Source organism: Zootoca vivipara, chromosome 13 (assembly GCF_963506605.1).
Source record: "Zootoca vivipara chromosome 13, rZooViv1.1, whole genome shotgun sequence".
NCBI lineage: Eukaryota > Metazoa > Chordata > Lepidosauria > Squamata > Lacertidae > Zootoca > Zootoca vivipara.
In genome coordinates this window covers 9,949,584-9,966,895 of record NC_083288.1, presented here as the reverse complement: position 1 = coordinate 9,966,895, position 17,312 = coordinate 9,949,584, and the positions used below count along the sequence as shown (strand labels likewise).

Below are 17,312 nucleotides of genomic sequence, written 5' to 3'. Positions count from 1 at the left end.
TGCAGGGGCAGGTAAAGGGATCCAGTCGTGACTGACTCTGGGGTTGCGGCGCTCATCTCGCTCTATAGGCCGAGGGAGCCAGCGTTTGTCTGCAGACAGCTTCCAGGTCATGTGGCCAGCATGACAAAGCTGCTTCTGGCGAACCAGAGCAACACACGGAAACGCCGTTTACCTTCCCGCTGCAGCGGTACCTATTTATCTACTTGCACTTTGACATGATTTCGAACTGCTAGGTTGGCAGGAGCTGGGACCGAGCAACGGGAGCTCACCCCGTCGCGGGGATTCAAACTGCCAACCTCCTGATCGGCAAGCCCTAGGCTCAGTGGTTTAACCACAGCGCCACCCGCAGGGGCAGAGCAAGCTCAAAAAAGGTGTGATTTGAACCCTCTGGGTGAACAGGCAACAACTGAAGGGATTGATATTATGGAGACACACTGCTCTCCACAGAATCTGACAGGCAATTCAGAGATGCACAGCTCTACAACACCCATAGCGTATCTGACACTTTGCTCAGCTCACTTTGGGCAAAAGTCAAGTACAGACGGCCACTCTGAGCAGAGATCAACCCCAAGACTCACCTTGAGCTAGTTAATGTTAGTTCAGCCTTGAAGCCAGTTGGACCACGGGTTGATGCTACAATTGGTGCCCTAAGCAGAATGTCACAATGAGCAGATTTCAGCGCCAGGAGCAGCAAAGATCAACTTGGTGATGTAGTACTAAGTATTAATATTGACAGGAGCAGAAGCTGGGGCCTTAACCAATGCCCCTTAGGGCTCCTTAGGCCAATATCCCATATTTCTAGAGGAGAACTTGAGAGTGAATATTCAATTTCAACTCAACATCGTAACAGATTGCTGCTACCGAACAAAGTCCAAGCAGGCGGAGGCCAGACGGGGCGCAAGAACAACTTGAGCATCACACAGAGACCCCGGTTGCTGGTACACACGGTGATTGCCGAGGATGAATTCAAAGTACCTATTACTTTTAATTTGTCAACATAGTAAAAGTTGTACATACGTTCAATGTGGCAAGGAAATATGAACAATCCAACAAAGCAGCCGATACAAAGAAACGCAGGAGAGGACTACTCTCGGGATGCAGCTACAACGGCAGCTGTCACAAGAGTCTGCACTCCAGGGAAGACTAAGGTTTGCCCAGCTACAAATGACAATAACAAAGGCACCTGCAAAGGGCACAGGGAAGATGAACTTCCTGTGCTCTTAGGAGGCTGGCAGAGATTTCTTAAAAAATAAAAAAAAGCAACCAAGGAAAGGGAGAGGGGCCAATAAACGTCATTCACGCTGCCACTGTTTTTACATATCTAACACCACTCACAATACTACAGCACAAGAGGAATATAAAGACTAAGAGTAGATCTCAAGGGGAACTGAAGCACTCCTATTAGTTGGTGCCCCCTACCTGCTTGCTTGAAGACTAGAAAAGAGCAAAACCAAAGATTCATTCACGCAGCAAAGGGCCAAAACCTAGAGGCGCTTTCCTGGGGTTTCTTGAAGGTCAGAAAGGGCTCCTCCAGAAACAACCGCTAGGCTTGTTATATTTGGGTGGGAGAGAAGAAGAACTCAGACGGGAAAGTCTCCCGTCCTTCAGCACTCGCTGGGCCATGCCAGTATTAGGCAAGCCGATTCTGCAGGGCCAACTGTCTATGCAGTGCTGCCCCAGCCCGAAATCCAGAGAATGCCCACCGCACTCAAGGGTTCCACTGGGTTTACTTGCCAGGCAAAAGGAGTGCTGTATCAAGAGGAGAGGTGCTTAAATGCAGAACGTAATCCGGAATAGATTAGCGTAGATTCAGAACAACGAATCAACTCCCGGGGGAGGGGGGGGGGCAGGAAGGAAAAACACAGTGGCATCAGAATCTGCATGATTGGACAGTGGGCATGGACAGCCATGTGAGATGAAAAGGGCACTCGATTCCCCAAAATGCATTTTTCAATGGGAAGACTGAACTTGTCCAGCAGAACATGACGCTGCTCTCGACCAGTTTAAAGATACACTACCTAGAAGGGAAGAGTTCCTCCGGGCTGCTACAGAACAGGGTCATTCAGGACTGCTGGCACAGGGATGGTGGCCTGGAGCAGGTTGGCCGCTATCCTGTTCCCACCCAAGCAGGAAGAGAAGCTCTGCCCCATACCTTTTGGATGTCAAGAGATGGGGGTGAGTGGGTGGGTGGGTGGGGGGCAAATCCCGAGACCCAAATAAAAACCAACCAGAAAGAGCTAGGAGAGTTTCTTTAGATTTTTTTTAAACTAAAAGTGTGGTGAGGACTGTTTCCAGCCAGATTCCCCATCTTGATAGTCACATAAACTGAGGCAAAAGGGCTGCCTTGCGCCTACTGAACAGTTCATGAGTTCAGATTGTCGACAAGCTCAGTAGAGGGTCTCTGCGTTGCTGCTCCGGGGTCGCTTGATCTTCTCAATGTTCTTTAGGATCATGTCGTGCAGAGTCACCTAGCAGGAGAGGAGACAGGGGTTGGCTCAGGGAGGATCCGGCTTGCAAACGAATTTTCCGCACTCCCCCCTCCCCAGGCAAAAAAGCCAGAGCTTGCTATTGCCTAGACCAGTGTTTCCCAAACTTGGGTCTTCAGCTGCTTTTGGACTACAACTCCCATCACCCCTATCTAACCAGACCAGTGATCAGGGATGATGGGAATTGTAGTCCAAAAGCAGGTGGAGACCCAAGTTTGGGAAACACTGGCCTAGACAAGTGATGCCACACCGCATACTCCAGGAAGAAGGGGCTCATCCACCCAAAGAGGCCCAGCAATTAATAACTGGTTGAGAGACCAGCCCTCTGCAAAACTGGCTCAACTGTTACGGGTCCCTTGTCCCCCACCCTCAAGCACCTTAATAGGGCTTGTGCACAGGGAGGTGTTATGAGTCATCTTCAAGACTGGACTTACATATTGATTCCTGAGCTCCGAAATGATGAGCCGCAGGCTGATGTATTCCTTTTCATCCATCTCAGTCACCGTGCGACGGTAATCCTCCTACAGAGACAGTTATTTAGCCAGAATTGCTTTGCACTAAGTGGACTTGCTGTCTCATTCCATCTCCCAGCCGAGAGTCACCTGCAAAGCTGCCATTTTCTCGGGGTCTTCTCAGTCACTACCATCAGTACACCTAGACTCCAACCCCAACCCAAAAGGATGTTGACAATCAAGAACTGGTCGGAAGAGACAACAGGCCTATGCAAAACCCACAGAAACAGAAGCCAAGACCAACATGATCCAGAATTTAATTTGAAGCAGACCCTCAAGACAACAACATTATCCAAGGGTTTCGTCAGAAAGTCAATAACGCGAAACTCAGCTATCACCTTAATACCTGCACTTACCACATGGGGATATTTAGCTATTTTAGAAACCAGCTTTGCCCGTGTGATGTAGTATCTGAAATGGAAGCGAGAGAGATGGTTCAACGGTTGGCAAAGTGGTGCCCAAACAGCATACACGACAGAGGGACACACCCCTCTGGAACAAAAGCCAGCCTTTGAAGGCACTCTGCACCAAGCCGTGGAAAGGCACCCACCTAGAGATCTGGTCCAAGTATGAAGCTGCTTCACTCTCCACAGTTCGGAGCTCCGCCACAGTCTCTTCCTGCAAAGGAGGGAGCCAACAAAGAAACATTGGAGAGAATTTTCAGGTGCACCTGGACGTAACCAACCAGTCTCTTAACTGGTCACGCTGATGAGTCTCTGCCATGAACTGGAGGCCTGAGCCCCAGCAAGGGAGAAAGAGCCACCCAATCAGCCACGGTGAAAATGCAGTGTTAGAAACTCAGGTATATAAGCTAGGTGCCAAACGGCTACTTAAACCAAGGTTACAGTCACCAAAACGTAATTGTCTAGTTCAGGGGTCAGCAAACTTTTTCAGCAGGGGGCCAGTCCACTGTCCCTCAGACCTTGTGGGGGGCCGGACTGTAGGGTTTTTTTTGGGGGGGGGATGAACGATTCCTATGCCCCACAAATAACCCAGAGATGCATTTTAAATGAAAGGACACATTCTACTCATGTAAAAACACGCTGATTCCTGGACTGTCCGCAGGCTGGATTTAGAAGGCGATTGGGTTAGTTTGCCTACCAAGGGTCTAGTTGCCATTTTTTGGGTAAGATGGCTCTAAAGTCTTTTTTTTCAAATGATGGACTGGCCGTGACTGCTAGTTCAGATGACAACCTTGAGCTAGGCTAAGGATGCTGAGAACTTAAAGAGGAAAAGTGACTTGATCCAGAGGCAGTCCAAATATATATTGCCCTTTTCCTACCGCTTTTTCTTAAGGGTGACTGTTCCTGCTCAGAAAAAAGCATTTTGGTTCCTGAAATTCTGATTGTGCTCACCACCCCAGAAAGGGACAGTTCCTCAGGATTCTGCCCCCGCCCCCCAACCGCTGACCTACCTGAATAGAAACGCCAAAGTTGTTGCCGTCCTCTATCCTTGGAATCAGCAGCTGCACCCACATTTTGACCTTCAGGGCAGAATATGTCATATTAAATAGGTGCCACTGCTTTGCTGTAAACAGCTGGCAGACTGTTCTACATGCAGCATCTGAGCCAGGCAGTTCAGGCTGAGACAGAGAGACTTGCTGCAGAACAATTAAAACTCCAAAACCAAACGAGGGTTTGAAATCTAGTCTCCTGCATTCAAACCCAGCACTGGCCCAGTTTTCACGGAGATGGTAAACCCAAACCTAGGGAGCACCCCTTGAGACAGAAGCAGAAGGGGGTGTTGTCACATGACTGAACGCTCCTGCATACAAACGAAACATTCTCATGCACAGAAAACCAACAGATCACAGAGACAGAGAGAGTTCTAAGCCAACTTTCTCCCCGGTATGCTAGATTTCTATGGCCAAGAAGGCTGTGGTTAAGTTGCTGAGTGGAACACCTGGATGTGTACATACTACACCTGGGCTGGAACTGCACTGGCCTCCAGTTGGCTACCAGACCATGTCCAAAATCTTGTTACCAACATATAGAACCGCTAAACAACTTAGGACCAGGTTACCTGAAATACCGCCTGCCTGCCCCTGTTTAGACCTGTAAGATCACCTAGATCTAGGGGAATTTTTTTGAAGTGGCACCACATTCTGCAGACTATCACAGGACAGCAAAAAATGTGATTTTTCTGCCATTTCCCCTGCACGGTGAAATGCACTTCTCTTTACCGTATGTAAAGCATGGTCTATAAATTGATTCAGATGTCTTAGAATCATAAAACTGTGGAGTTGGAAGGGACCCTGAGGATCATCTAGTCCAACCCCCTGCAAGGCTGGAATATGCAGCCGTGCCATATGAGGATCGAACCTGCAACCTTGGCATTATCAGCCCCAATCTCTAACCAAGTGAGGCCAGATATATCTTTCTGCCTGGTCTTTCCTTGATCCATAAGATCTTACCCTGTTATTTCTGCTTTTCATTTGTTATAATGCTGTTCACTGTTCTTACAGTGCTTTTGAATACTATTTAGGTTATTTTTAAAGAAAGAAAGAAAAGTGGCCTATGAAATGCTTTTAAATCATAAAATAAAAATATATGCTGGTATGAAGAAGAGGAGGAGTTTGGACTTGATATCCCGCTTTTCACTTCCCTTAAGGAGTCTCAAAGTGGCTAACAATCTCCTTTCCCTTCCTCCCCCATGAATCGAACCCGGTTCACCAGATTCCGAGTCCACCGCTCTTAACCACTACACCATGCTGGGATTCAGAGGAGGATTCAGTCGAAGTCGAGGCACCTCAGCAAGAACTAAGCAAACTTCATACAAGGTTTGCCACAGTAACATGCAAGCAGAGGCCAGATCTACGACCCCATATCCTTGTTGATACGCACGATTAGCCACCTTGTTCTCTCTGAGGAGCTAACTGGGGGAAAAGCACGTTTGATTTTATCCCTGCTGTTTGGAGCACCACCACAGGAAACTGATCTGTAAAGCGTCCGGACCCAAAGAGGAAGGAAAAGGCAGCCCATCACTCACCGTGTTGCATTTCTCAATTAGCAGCCGGATCTCGGGTTTCACCTTCTCAATGATGTCCACCAGCTGCTGGTTGCTCTTCAGCATCCCATTAGGCATGACAAAGACTTTGGTACCTGGTGCCACGAGAAGAGACTTGCCACTTATTCAATGGAGGAGGAGTGTGAGCATGGGTGCGCATGCATGTGCTTGCCGCTCAGCAGGTCAGGAAGGGCCATAAGCTCAGTGGTAGAGCAACAGCTTTGCAAGCAGAAGTTCCCAGGTTTAACCCCTGGCATCTCTAGGTAAGGCTGGGAGATATGCCTGCCTGAAACCCTGGAGAGCTGCTGCCAGTCAGTGTAGGCAATACTGAGCAAGATGGACCAATGGCCTGGCTCAGTGCAAGGCAGCTTCCTATGTTCCAGGTTACCCGTGGGGTTTTATGCAGGCAGAGTGTTTACCCACTCTGGATCAGTCTATTCCAGGCATCCCCAAACTTCGGCCCTCCAGATGTTTTGGACTACAATTCCCATCTTCCCTGACCACTGGTCCCGTTAGCTACGGATCATGGGAGTTGTAGGCCAAAACATCTGGAGGGCCGCAGTTTAGGGATGCCTGGTCTATTCCTACATCTAACCAACTGTTCTAAACACATTAACTCAGGAACCAAGAGGACAAAAACTTTTAAAAAAGGAATGGGGAAAAAATATGATTTATCTAGGAGACTACTGCAAGCAGATGGAAACATCAGCAGGATTTGAAGCCCACTAGTAATGTAACAAATACTATGGATAAGATGGATTGATTTAAAATATAGAATATGGAATAATATGCAGTCGTAAATGTTGACAATAGAACCCATGGAGGGGATGTGTGGGGGGGGGGGAAGTATCAAGATTCAGAGTAACCTCTATATGTGGATATGCATTTGGAATGTTATAAATTTATATTTGTAAAATCAAATAAAAATGATTTCAAAAAAACCCACCACCACATTAATATAGGAGGTAGCAACCTTTCCAGGAGCCATATATCTTTAAAAGGTTGTGCAGTAGGGGATTTCAGTAGGCGCAAGTTATCATCACAGCACAGCAGGATCTGAAAAGTTGCACCTGCTCAAATGTCCTCTTCCACAAAGTTACAATATTCAAATTAGCTGGTGCATAGATACAGTGGTGCCTCGCTTAAGGAATGCCCTGCTTAACAAAATTTCCGCTTAACGAAAGGATTTTTCAAGCGGAGGTTGCCTCGCTAGACGAATTCGTTTCATGAAAAATTCATCTAGCAAATAGCGGTTTCCCATAGGAATGCATTGAAATTCAATTAATGCGTTCCTATGGGCAAAAAAAAAAAAAAAAACCCAAAAAAATCAATGCATTCCTATGGGATTCGCTAGATGAATTTTACATTATAAGAAAAGACCCGTGGAACGAATTAAATTCGTCTAGCGAGGCACCACTGTATTATTAATTTTGACCATTTAATGACATAGGAATTGAATTCCAGTGATTTATTTTGGGGAGGGGCACTCCCTTTCTAGATAATTTCAAAAAGTGTGGCTTTGGGCTCTCAAACCTGGGATCCCTACGCTCCGTTTCTGTTCTTTGAAACTTCATATTGTGAATTAGAAGACTGAAAGCATAAGCCAGGCCACAAATGATGCAACTGTGGTTTTCCCAATTAACTGCAAATGAATTTCAACCATACATGAGGTCTGGGAACACTATGCACAACATCTTGGCAGGACAGTGGTACCTTGGTTCTCAAAGGCCATGGTTCTCAAATGCTGAAAACCTGGAAGTGAGTATTTCAGGTTTTTGAACGTTTTTTCAGAAGTCTGATGCGGTTGTCGACTATTGGCACCTGCACCAATCGGAAGCTGCGCCTGGGATTTCGAACATTTCGGAAGTCAAACAGATTACGTTCGGAGCTTTTGTTTTTGCTATTTATTTTGCGTTTTTGTTTTTGAGACTTTTTCGGTTATTTTGTTTTCGTGACTGTGGAACCCAGTTCAGCTACTGATTGATTGTGTGACTGCAGAAGGGGATAAAAGCAGTGACTATCATCAGTGCAGGTAGGAGTTTTTTTCTTTTTTTTATCATCTACAATACTGTCTTATTTATTTTATAGTACAGTACATTGATTATTGCTTTCATTTTATGGATCAATGGTCTCATTAAAATTCAAGTTAAATTGCTGCTTTAGGGGTTGTTTTTAAAAGTCTGGAACGGATTAATCCATTTTGCATTACTTTCTATGGGAAAGCATGCCTCAGTTTTGGAACGCTTTAGCTTTGGAACGGACTTCCGGAACAGATTAAGTTTGAGAACCAAGGGTGCCACTGAAGGATTCAACCATCCTTCAGTAAAGTAGTGAAAAGCTGGAGCATTTCAAGGGATCATTTTAAATTCTAGGACAAATTTATGGTCACGGTGCAGGTCACAATTACATAAATGAATTAATACTTCAATTCTTTGGCACCAATATAAAATATTACGGTTTCTGGATTTTTCCCAACCCCATATGCTCAGAGCGTTCACTCAATCGGACAGGTTTCATAAGACAAACACAAGCTCCCAAACCAGCATTGACAGCAATCAGATGCCATGAATTTAGCAGAAGAGGTTTAGGAACTAACCCTGGAAGGTCTCATCACATTCTTCCAGCTTTCTCTTCTTCATATTGGGCTGAAAAAACAAAGAGGACATTTTTTTTTTTACAGAAAGAAAGCAGATATGTACAAAATTATTTACAGGGGGGGAAATGTATTGTATCAAATCATATACAAAGTAAAATCTAAAGAAGTGTGTTTATCCAAATAACTAAAACTGTAGGAAAAGAGAAATAGGTAGAGGAAATTACAAAAGGAGGGTTTGGAAAAAGAAAGGGGCAAATGAAGGCCAAGAGGAAGAGAAAATAATGTGTGTATTTGGTATAAGTATTTGCATCCTTAACTACCGGTAATTAAATAAGAGTTTAATTGAACGTATAAGAATCATGCTCTTGACAAACAAGTGAAAATGAAACATACATTGTCTTGAAATTCCAATGATATATAAATAAAACTTCAACTTTTGAGAAATTTGTCAGGTGCGTGGCTTTCTTTGCTTCTTCTATAGAAGGTTAACTCATGCCAGAAGGGCAGGAAATTCTATTCTGCATACACAGCATATGGAGAAGAAGACATGGATCCTGACACAAGCAACTATCTGCTTCTAGTTCCCAGACAGCTTTCTTAAGGTGAGCACTATGCTGTTTTCCATAATAACCCTCAAATATTAAATATAAATATCTCAAATATTAAACCCAGGCAAAGTGAAACCATCTTACCCCATCCAGTCCATCATGACTGTTTGTGAGCAGGATTGGGTCTGGAACAGGAAGGTTCATATCTGAGTGGATTTGGGTGAGATCGTGAATGTTCAGAATGGGATCCTAGGAAAGGAGGATAGCCGAAGCATAATGTTAAATTGCTTAACACATTCCCAAACAGCCAAACTTGAATCCAACACCAAACCCATAGTCTGTGAACCGCCCTGAGACACCCCCCCTTAATATAAATAAAATAACAAAATAACAACAACAACAACAACAACCTGCAATAGTCATAAGCCACTCACTGGACAAGAAAAACCAGGTGAGAGGCACTGGGCTTGCAACGCTTACCTTAAGGAACGCATCGAGTTCTAAAAGCTTCTTTGGGAAAAAACTTGCCACCAGATCCTCAGCCTGAAGGACAAAGAACAGCCAGCTGTGATGCATGAATTAATACTGAGATTATCTGCAAAAGGGCAGATCAGAAATTAACCCCAAATTAACCCTCTGTATGAACCAGTAGAACCACTTCCAAAGGCAAAAGCCATGAGCCTTGGATACCGCAGGGGCCAGAACAGAGCTACAGACAAGCTCTCTAATTGACTAGCTGAAGTTCTCTTAAGAGTCATCAAAGGGTCTCAAGGAAGATGTTCCAGCAACAGAAACACCCAGACCCTTAAGCCTTAAGGGCAGGCGGTGGGGAGGAATCACGACACTTACTTCAGCTGTGATCCGCTCCCTGAAAGAGTCTACCTGCAGGAGAGAAGAGAAGCAGTTTAGAACAGAGTCCAAACTGGGTAAAACAGAGTGACGCAAGCAGACACAGAGCTGTGCTCTGTACAGTAGCACAATATTCTCATAGAATCAAAGAACTGTAGAGTTGGAAATGATGTCCGAACGTCACCTAGTCCAAACCCTTGCAATGCAGGATTATGCAGGTGGCCCATATGGGGATCAAACCCACTGTGGGCCTCAGGGGTCCACAATTTGCTTAGAATCAACAACCCAGGGCACAATAAGTTATGTGCCACCGAAAAGCATTTTTCTGAAATTATTTAGCCATGTTCCAAGTTTTTTCCAGACCCCGCTGATTCTGCTAAGGGATTACGGGGTTGGAAAAATCTTTACTTCCGGGGCTTCCTGTTTCCGGTGGTGAGAAATGGCTGACTCCCACACGATCGGACCTCAGCCGTGCCAGTAATTCAGGGTTGATATTAGCCCTGGCAGACTCCCCAGGGTGGGGGAGAACTGTCTCATAGACCTGCAGACCATCCGAGATTGCCAGCTTGCATCAAGGTGCAAGCGGCAGGACGCTGGGTCCCAGAGCACAACACGGCTGGCACTCTGCGAAGTCACTCTCATAGCAGGAAATATCTGTTTGATAAAATAATTAGATTTGGACAATAAACAGACATAGTCTGGACCGAAGAAGACTGAGAAAAAACCTGCAGAACTGGGCATTCCCTGGTGTTTAAAGAGATTCTCATCATGGTGTTTGGAATATGGAGGTGATTGGTACGTTCTTCTTTTTCTTCTCAATACCTACAATTGTTTTTCTATGCCAAGCCATATTAAGAAACCTTTTTTGTTGTTGAAAAGTACAGATGGACTTCTATTTATAATTAAGTATTCAATTGCGCAGCTTTAGACTTGAAAGACTTGATAAAGATAAAAGAAGAAACAAGATGGCGCTTATAAATATGACGCAGCATGGAAAAATGAGAATTCCTCCCTTCTTCGAGGGAAGTGGGAAATACTTGCTAGCTGACTTTATAATGACTTGAGACAACCATTTGGGATAACATACAGTGCATCTGCTTGCAGAATTTCTTCATTATGAGCGAGAAGGCTAAATGGATGTCTAGCAACCCCCCTTCTAGGGCCCAGAGGGGGGGATTGTGTGGTCTCTGGGAAAGCTGATTGATCAGCAATTGACTTATATCTGTGGAATACAGTTCATTTACATTGCAATATTGCAAACAGTATGCTCAACAATTTAAGGACGGGAAATCAGTAACAAATTAACACCGTGGAAGTTACTGCGTCATTAAATTTCAAGCGACAGGCTTGGACAACAGCCCGGATTGGAAGAATTTAACAACTTGGGAGTTGCTGCATCATTAAACTTTGAACGATAGACTTGGACAACAGCCTGGATTGGAAGATTGGAATGAAGTCAGGAAAAGCTGCGCTGGCAAATAGACAGTTGAAAAAAATATATATACACAAATAAAGCTGTACTCGATGGATGAAAGGATATATGATTTCTGACATGATTGAGAATCACATAGCCAGGGACGGAGAACTTTAAAGCGTTAAGATTGGAATGTGGAAAATATGAGAACAACAAGATGAAGGCAGGAACAAAGATATTGGAGATATACTTAAGAGATCCAGACTATGGGAAGCCCGAAAAACGAATTAATAATTTGGATTGTAATTTGGTTGGTTTTTTATTTTATTTTATTGTTTTTAATTGTATTATGATTTGATGGATATGTTAATAGGCTGTTTTTATTGGAAAATCAATAAAAATGTTTGTTTGTTTTTTAAAAAGGAAAAATCTTTACTTCCTGGCCATCTAGAAGTTTGGTGCTGCCACTAGAGAATCCACAATCTCTTTTCCTATCCTGCACCAACCCATTGTTTAACTCCTTTTTCAAACTCAGCACAGTATTGCTGCCAACAGTCACTGCATAAGGCCGGAGCGACAAGTTCCCAAAGTGGGTGTTTTTGGCCCATGTGCATATAAACAGATGAAGCTGGCCATACTGTCAGATCATTGGTCCCTGTTGCAGCTAGATGGCGTGCCTGGATTTGTTTGAACAGGACATATATATATGCCTTTGATCCTCCCCTCTTTCAGCAGGCCCTGCCTGGCATGCAGCCCCCACAAGACTACCCACAAGAGAACGTACCCTTGCCATCTCCACCCAGTGGCTAAAATTACCTGCCTTATGCACCCTTCCTTGTTTTTATTTGAGTTGTACATACGCAGTGCCTACAGAATATGTCTCATGCCTGGGGAGCAGCAGTATGGAAGTCTAAGCCTGCAGCAAATGGATTGTCTCATAGAGCCGAAAAGCTGAACAACTGACATAGCTAAAACTTGCAAAGATGGCTCCAAGCTCTTTTCTATACATATCCCTCTGATGCTGATAAATCGTGCATAATCGGTTTGAAGCCCACATGGCGGTAACGGTTTCTTAACATTTGACACTGCGATCACGATTGTTCTGTGAGCTATGTAAAAAAATTGTGACGTGGGGAAAACTGTGAGGCTTTCTTCTCTCATGTTTCCTGCCACCCCTGTTGCTCTACAGTTGTAACGATATGTTAAAATCAAGTAAAATGTGTCAGTTGTACAACCCTACGTAGTGGCAGTTGCCAGAACATCACCCTACATTGTTCCATCCTTATTTCAGGCATCGTGATATATCGGTATGCAGCGGTACCTCGGTTCTTGAACATAATCTATTCCGGAAGACCGTTTGAGTTCCGAAACATCGAAAACTGAGGTGCAAAGGGCGGCCTGCAAATTTAATTGAGAAAATTGAGAAACACTCAGTGGAAGCCGTTCAGCTTCCGAGGCACGTTCAAAAACGGAAGCATTTACTTCTGGGTTTTCGGTGTTCGAGTTCTGAAACGTTCGTCAATGGAGACGTTCAAGAACAAGGTACCACTGTATTGTGATGTTTAGCTGGTGATATATCATGATGTTGATGAAAACCAGACAATGCTCAGTCCCACCTCTGATCAACCATTAGATCTGCTGATGTGTCAGTATAAGAAGTTACAGCAGATGAGGTGGGCCATCTCCTCTGTTCCCTTCAAAACAGCCTCCAAATTATAGCAGTCTATAATTATACGCCGGCTCCCTTGGCCAATAAAGCGAGATGAGCGCCGCAACCCCAGAGTCATTTGCGACTGGACCTAATGCCCTTTACCTTTACCCTACTTCTTTATGCTAGCATATAGGGCAGTCAACGTTATTTTTCCTCCACACATACATGCTTTCCCCGGATCCAGGCCTCACCTACGGCACGCCGAATATGCATCGAAACAACTACCACCATTGCCTCAAAGTAGAAGTGGTCCCTCTGCCCACTGGATGTTATGAGAAATGGATAGATTCAGCCTCAAGGCTGTAGCTTAGTCTTGTTTTTTCTCCAAAGAATAGAAATCCCTTATAATGTGTCATGAGAAGCGATACTTTGCCTCCTACATGTGGGTTGCAAAGTCATATATTTGCATAGCTAGGCTTGCATCATATTTCCACGTGGTCTGTTACTTAGACAGAAAGCAGCCCTTGCTCTCAGGATTACTTGGAGCTACCAATTTTGCAGCACTCACTGTTCCCCATCATGTGTCTTTCAATGGACAAGTTAAGAACGTGTTTTTACTCAAGGCGGCTTGGGGGCAAGTTAGGCACCCGGCCTGTTTTAACACTGTACTGCTGACTCTTGCAAGTTTCACAATTGCTTTAATGTTTTACCATTCTGTAGTTGAAGATTACCTTTGTATTTGGGTTTTTATGATAATGAGAAATTTAATAAATCTGTGAAACTGGTAGATTATTTGCTAGGAGATCAATGGGGCAAGAGTTGCTCCCCCTTTCTCCCTCCTCACAATTCTAAAACCCTCCTGCTGACCTAAACAGGAGTCTGCCTAAACAAGACAACTCTATCCCTCATACTTGTCATTCTTCATCCTCTTTAGGAAAAGGATTTGAGGCTCCTTCCTCTGAAACAGTTCAAGGGATGTGACAACCATACTTTCCTCTGCTGATGTAAATATTCCCTGGCAGCAGAGGGAAGTATGCCCACCCTTGGCTCAGGTAGATTGGGATAGTAGCGGTGGCAAGCAGAAATCCCCCCCAACCCTCAACTACTTTTGTGCAAGAATATAGGGTCTAGCAGAGATGTTCCTACTCTACCACACTCTTTTTTTGCCCATGATCTGTTAGTAATAACAGAGATCAAGTGAAGACTGGGGAGAAACAGTTTTCCTTCTCCATTTTCTTCTTTTTCATATCGTGCTTTTAAAAAATAATATACAACACGATCTTGATTTCAAATATTTAAAGTGTACCGGGGGGGGGGGGGAGAGCAACAGGACTAAGAGGGTCCAGGGAAAAGCCAGAGTTTCCATCCCTGCCCCCTTGCATGGAAGGCTTTTGACTTCAATCCAATTTAGGAGATCAGAGCATGATGATCACTTGTAGGATCAGAAAGCAAATCAGAAAGCAGTAGACAATTTAACAGCTACATAAAAACAGGTGAATGGGCAAACTCGTTTTTAAAATGGGAAGCAAAAAAGGACCATGCAAGACTTCTATCCAGACCGATTATAAGAAAGTCTGCACTTTAAACTACAAGAAAGTTTGTGCACAAAAGCAGATTACTGCAACAGAAAATTGACAGGTGAATATTCATACAAATATAAAATGCAATGGAGCCTGCAGTATTTCCTACATGCTACCAGTCTGAAACTTAACTTTAAGGCTGGGTAAAAGAGAAAAGAATAGAGAAAAATAGAGAAAATTGATAGGCTCTCAATTCAGGACAAGAAATGGCTCTTAATTTTTTTTAAAAAAATATATTTTCTTTTAAAAAAACTGTTAAAAATAGCAGGGGTTCAAATGAAATCTAAGTGGAACATAACTGTTAAAAATACCAATGAAACTGGATCAAGTACGCTCTATCAAACTGATCTGAGCTAAAGCCTGATTTTCTATTATTATACATGAAAAATGAATCCCGAGGAACACAATGTGACCTCTTAAGTTAAACATTATAAATATTGCACAATAGGTCATGCACTGTATATATTATTGTTCAAATGTTGAATAAGCATGCTGTCAAGTGGCATGACCATCTACGTTCTATCTCAAGGAAAAGCCCTATTCTGCCCAGCCACTACATGCCAATGCTTTTGCATAGTTCTGAGTACTGAGCTTCCAGAACATAGCCTTGCTTAGCTTTCCTTAACTTGCCACAGAAATCCTTAATTTGGCAATCACTCTGCTAGGCTGATAAAATCTAGCCAGTGCAAAAGTCACACTGGGTGCATGATCTGAGGTTTAAATCACGTTCCTGGACAGTATAATAAACTTAGATGCAAACAGGTGTGTTTTACCAGCCAGAATGTGTTGCTTGTTTGAGAAATATTCAAGCTACTATAAATAATAATAATAATAATAATAATAATAATAATAAATTTATTTATACCCCGCCCTCCCCAGTCAAAACAAGGCTCATAAAAAGCAATTAATTAAAATACAGATTAAAATACAATATTAAAATTTAAAATGCAGTCTCATTTTAAGTAATCCATAAATCCAAACCATGAGGGAGGAAAAACACAGGGGTCAGACTAAGTCCAGCCCAAAGGCCAGGCGGAACAGCTCTGTCTTGCAGGCCCTGTGGAAAGATGACAAATCCCGCAGGGCCCTGGTCTCCTGTGAAAGAGCGTTCCACCAAGTTGGGGCCAATACTGAAAAGGCTCTGGCCCTAGTAGAGGCCAATCTAGCCACCTTATGGCTCGGGATCTCCAGAATATTGTTGTTTGTGGACCTTAAGGTCCTCCGTGGGGCAAACTTGGAAGTTTGACTTAAATGGAGACTTTTCCCTCAAACCCCTTTGATCTGAATAAATCCAGGTGAAAAACAGTAACAGTAACATCCAACCAGCCTAAAGAAGCCACCACCGCAGGATGTAGCAAAGGGAGGTGCCCTTGGCCTGTCAGAGTCAAGCAGAGCACATTCCCCCATGGCCAGAGACAGTGTAGTTCCACTGATCAGCAGCTTGGGGTGCGGACAAAAAAGATGCACCATCAGTAGAGCACGAGACTCTAACAATAACAATAACAATAATAACCCATCTGTCTGGGTTTCCCCAGCCACTCTTAATCCCAAGGTCGTGGGTTCGAGGGCCACGTTGGGCGAAATATCCCTGCATTGGAGGGGGGGCTGACCCTTGGGGTCCCTTGCAACCGTGCAATGGGATTCCGTATGATCATGCCAACTTCCTCAGAGGCAGTGATACAATCCGGAAATCTTAAGGCACGCGGCTGTGTTCCTACCGCCTCCCTCTTTAAAGGCAAGGTGGTAAGCCAGGCCCGTTGTGTCTGCGGGCCCCTCAAGCCCACCCTGCGCGGTGTGACGGGCCCGGGGCAGAAGCGCCCCCAAGCGGCACCCGCTGCCCAAGGGCACTGAGCCAGCAGGGCCTCAGCCCTCCATGGCAACCGGCACGCTCGCCCCGTCAGCGGAGAGGAGCCACGGCTGAAGCGCCCCGGGAAAACTCTCCCGCCTCCTTCCGGAGGCCAGCGCTCTGCACATGCTCCCGGGCACGCACGCCCCGCGAAGCAACTGGCCGCTCTCTCTCCTTCCCGCCCCTCTCAGACCCCGCTTCCCCCCGTACCTTGATCTTAAGTTCCGGATCCACCTTGAGCAGGGAGGCCATGGCAGGGCGGGGGAACCGCTATCCTTAGCCGGGTCCGTCTCGTTTTCGTTCGCCGCTGCCGCCGCCACCCGAGCAAACCACCGGCTTCTTCGCCGCGGCCGGAAATGACGGCATAACGCCTCGCCGCCGCCGCTTAGCCAACCGCCGCGCGCGCCTCCACCTTCCCACGTGATCCCCCCCACACCGCTCGTGTCTTTTGTTTTCCGCTCTCCCGCCTCATCCGGGGCAATTGAGGCACGAGCTGGACAAGCAGCTTCCGGGCGGCGTGGGCGGAGCCTGATAGGAGTTACGAAGAAACGGGAATGAGCGCGCGGGGAAACTGATGCCGTGATAAATGGTGCCGGCGTGATTCAAAGCTAATAATGATGATGATGATAAATTAATATTATACATATATAATAATAATAATAATAATAATAATAATAATATATTGTTGTTGTTGTTATTTATTTATTTCTACCCCGCCCATCTGGCTGTTTCTCCAGCCACTCTGGGCGGCTTTCAACTGAACATTGAAAACAGAATAAAACTTCAAACATTAAAACTTCCCTAAACAGGGCTGCCTTCAGATG

At 44.9% G+C, this 17,312-nt stretch overlaps 1 protein-coding gene across 1 annotated transcript; it reads right to left on the bottom strand.

The window, feature by feature from the left end:
• Positions 1 to 965: 965 nt before the first annotated feature.
• Positions 966 to 16,863, bottom strand: PSME3 (proteasome activator subunit 3). Its single transcript, XM_035136292.2, has 11 exons — positions 16,699 to 16,863; positions 9,998 to 10,030; positions 9,629 to 9,691; positions 9,293 to 9,397; positions 8,601 to 8,649; positions 5,987 to 6,099; positions 4,413 to 4,481; positions 3,549 to 3,616; positions 3,355 to 3,409; positions 2,921 to 3,007; positions 966 to 2,468 (listed from the first exon to the last, which is right to left on the bottom strand). The coding sequence occupies exons 1-11, from the start codon at positions 16,738 to 16,740 to the stop codon at positions 2,388 to 2,390; spliced, it is 765 nt and encodes a 254-aa protein (XP_034992183.1). The 5' UTR covers positions 16,741 to 16,863; the 3' UTR covers positions 966 to 2,387.
• Positions 16,864 to 17,312: the final 449 nt, after the last annotated feature.

Bases quoted from the DNA above. Each gene is read 5' to 3' on its own strand.
- PSME3 (XM_035136292.2), bottom strand. From the start codon at position 16,740: ATGGCCTCCCTGCTCAAGGTGGATCCGGAACTTAAGATCAAG. The intron at 3,410-3,548 runs GTGGGTGCCTTT...CTTCCATTTCAG, and splicing joins TACTTGGACCAGATCTCTAG to ATACTACATCACACGGGCAA. The intron at 3,008-3,354 runs GTAAGTGCAGGT...CTGTCTCTGTAG, and splicing joins TAGCTAAATATCCCCATGTG to GAGGATTACCGTCGCACGGT.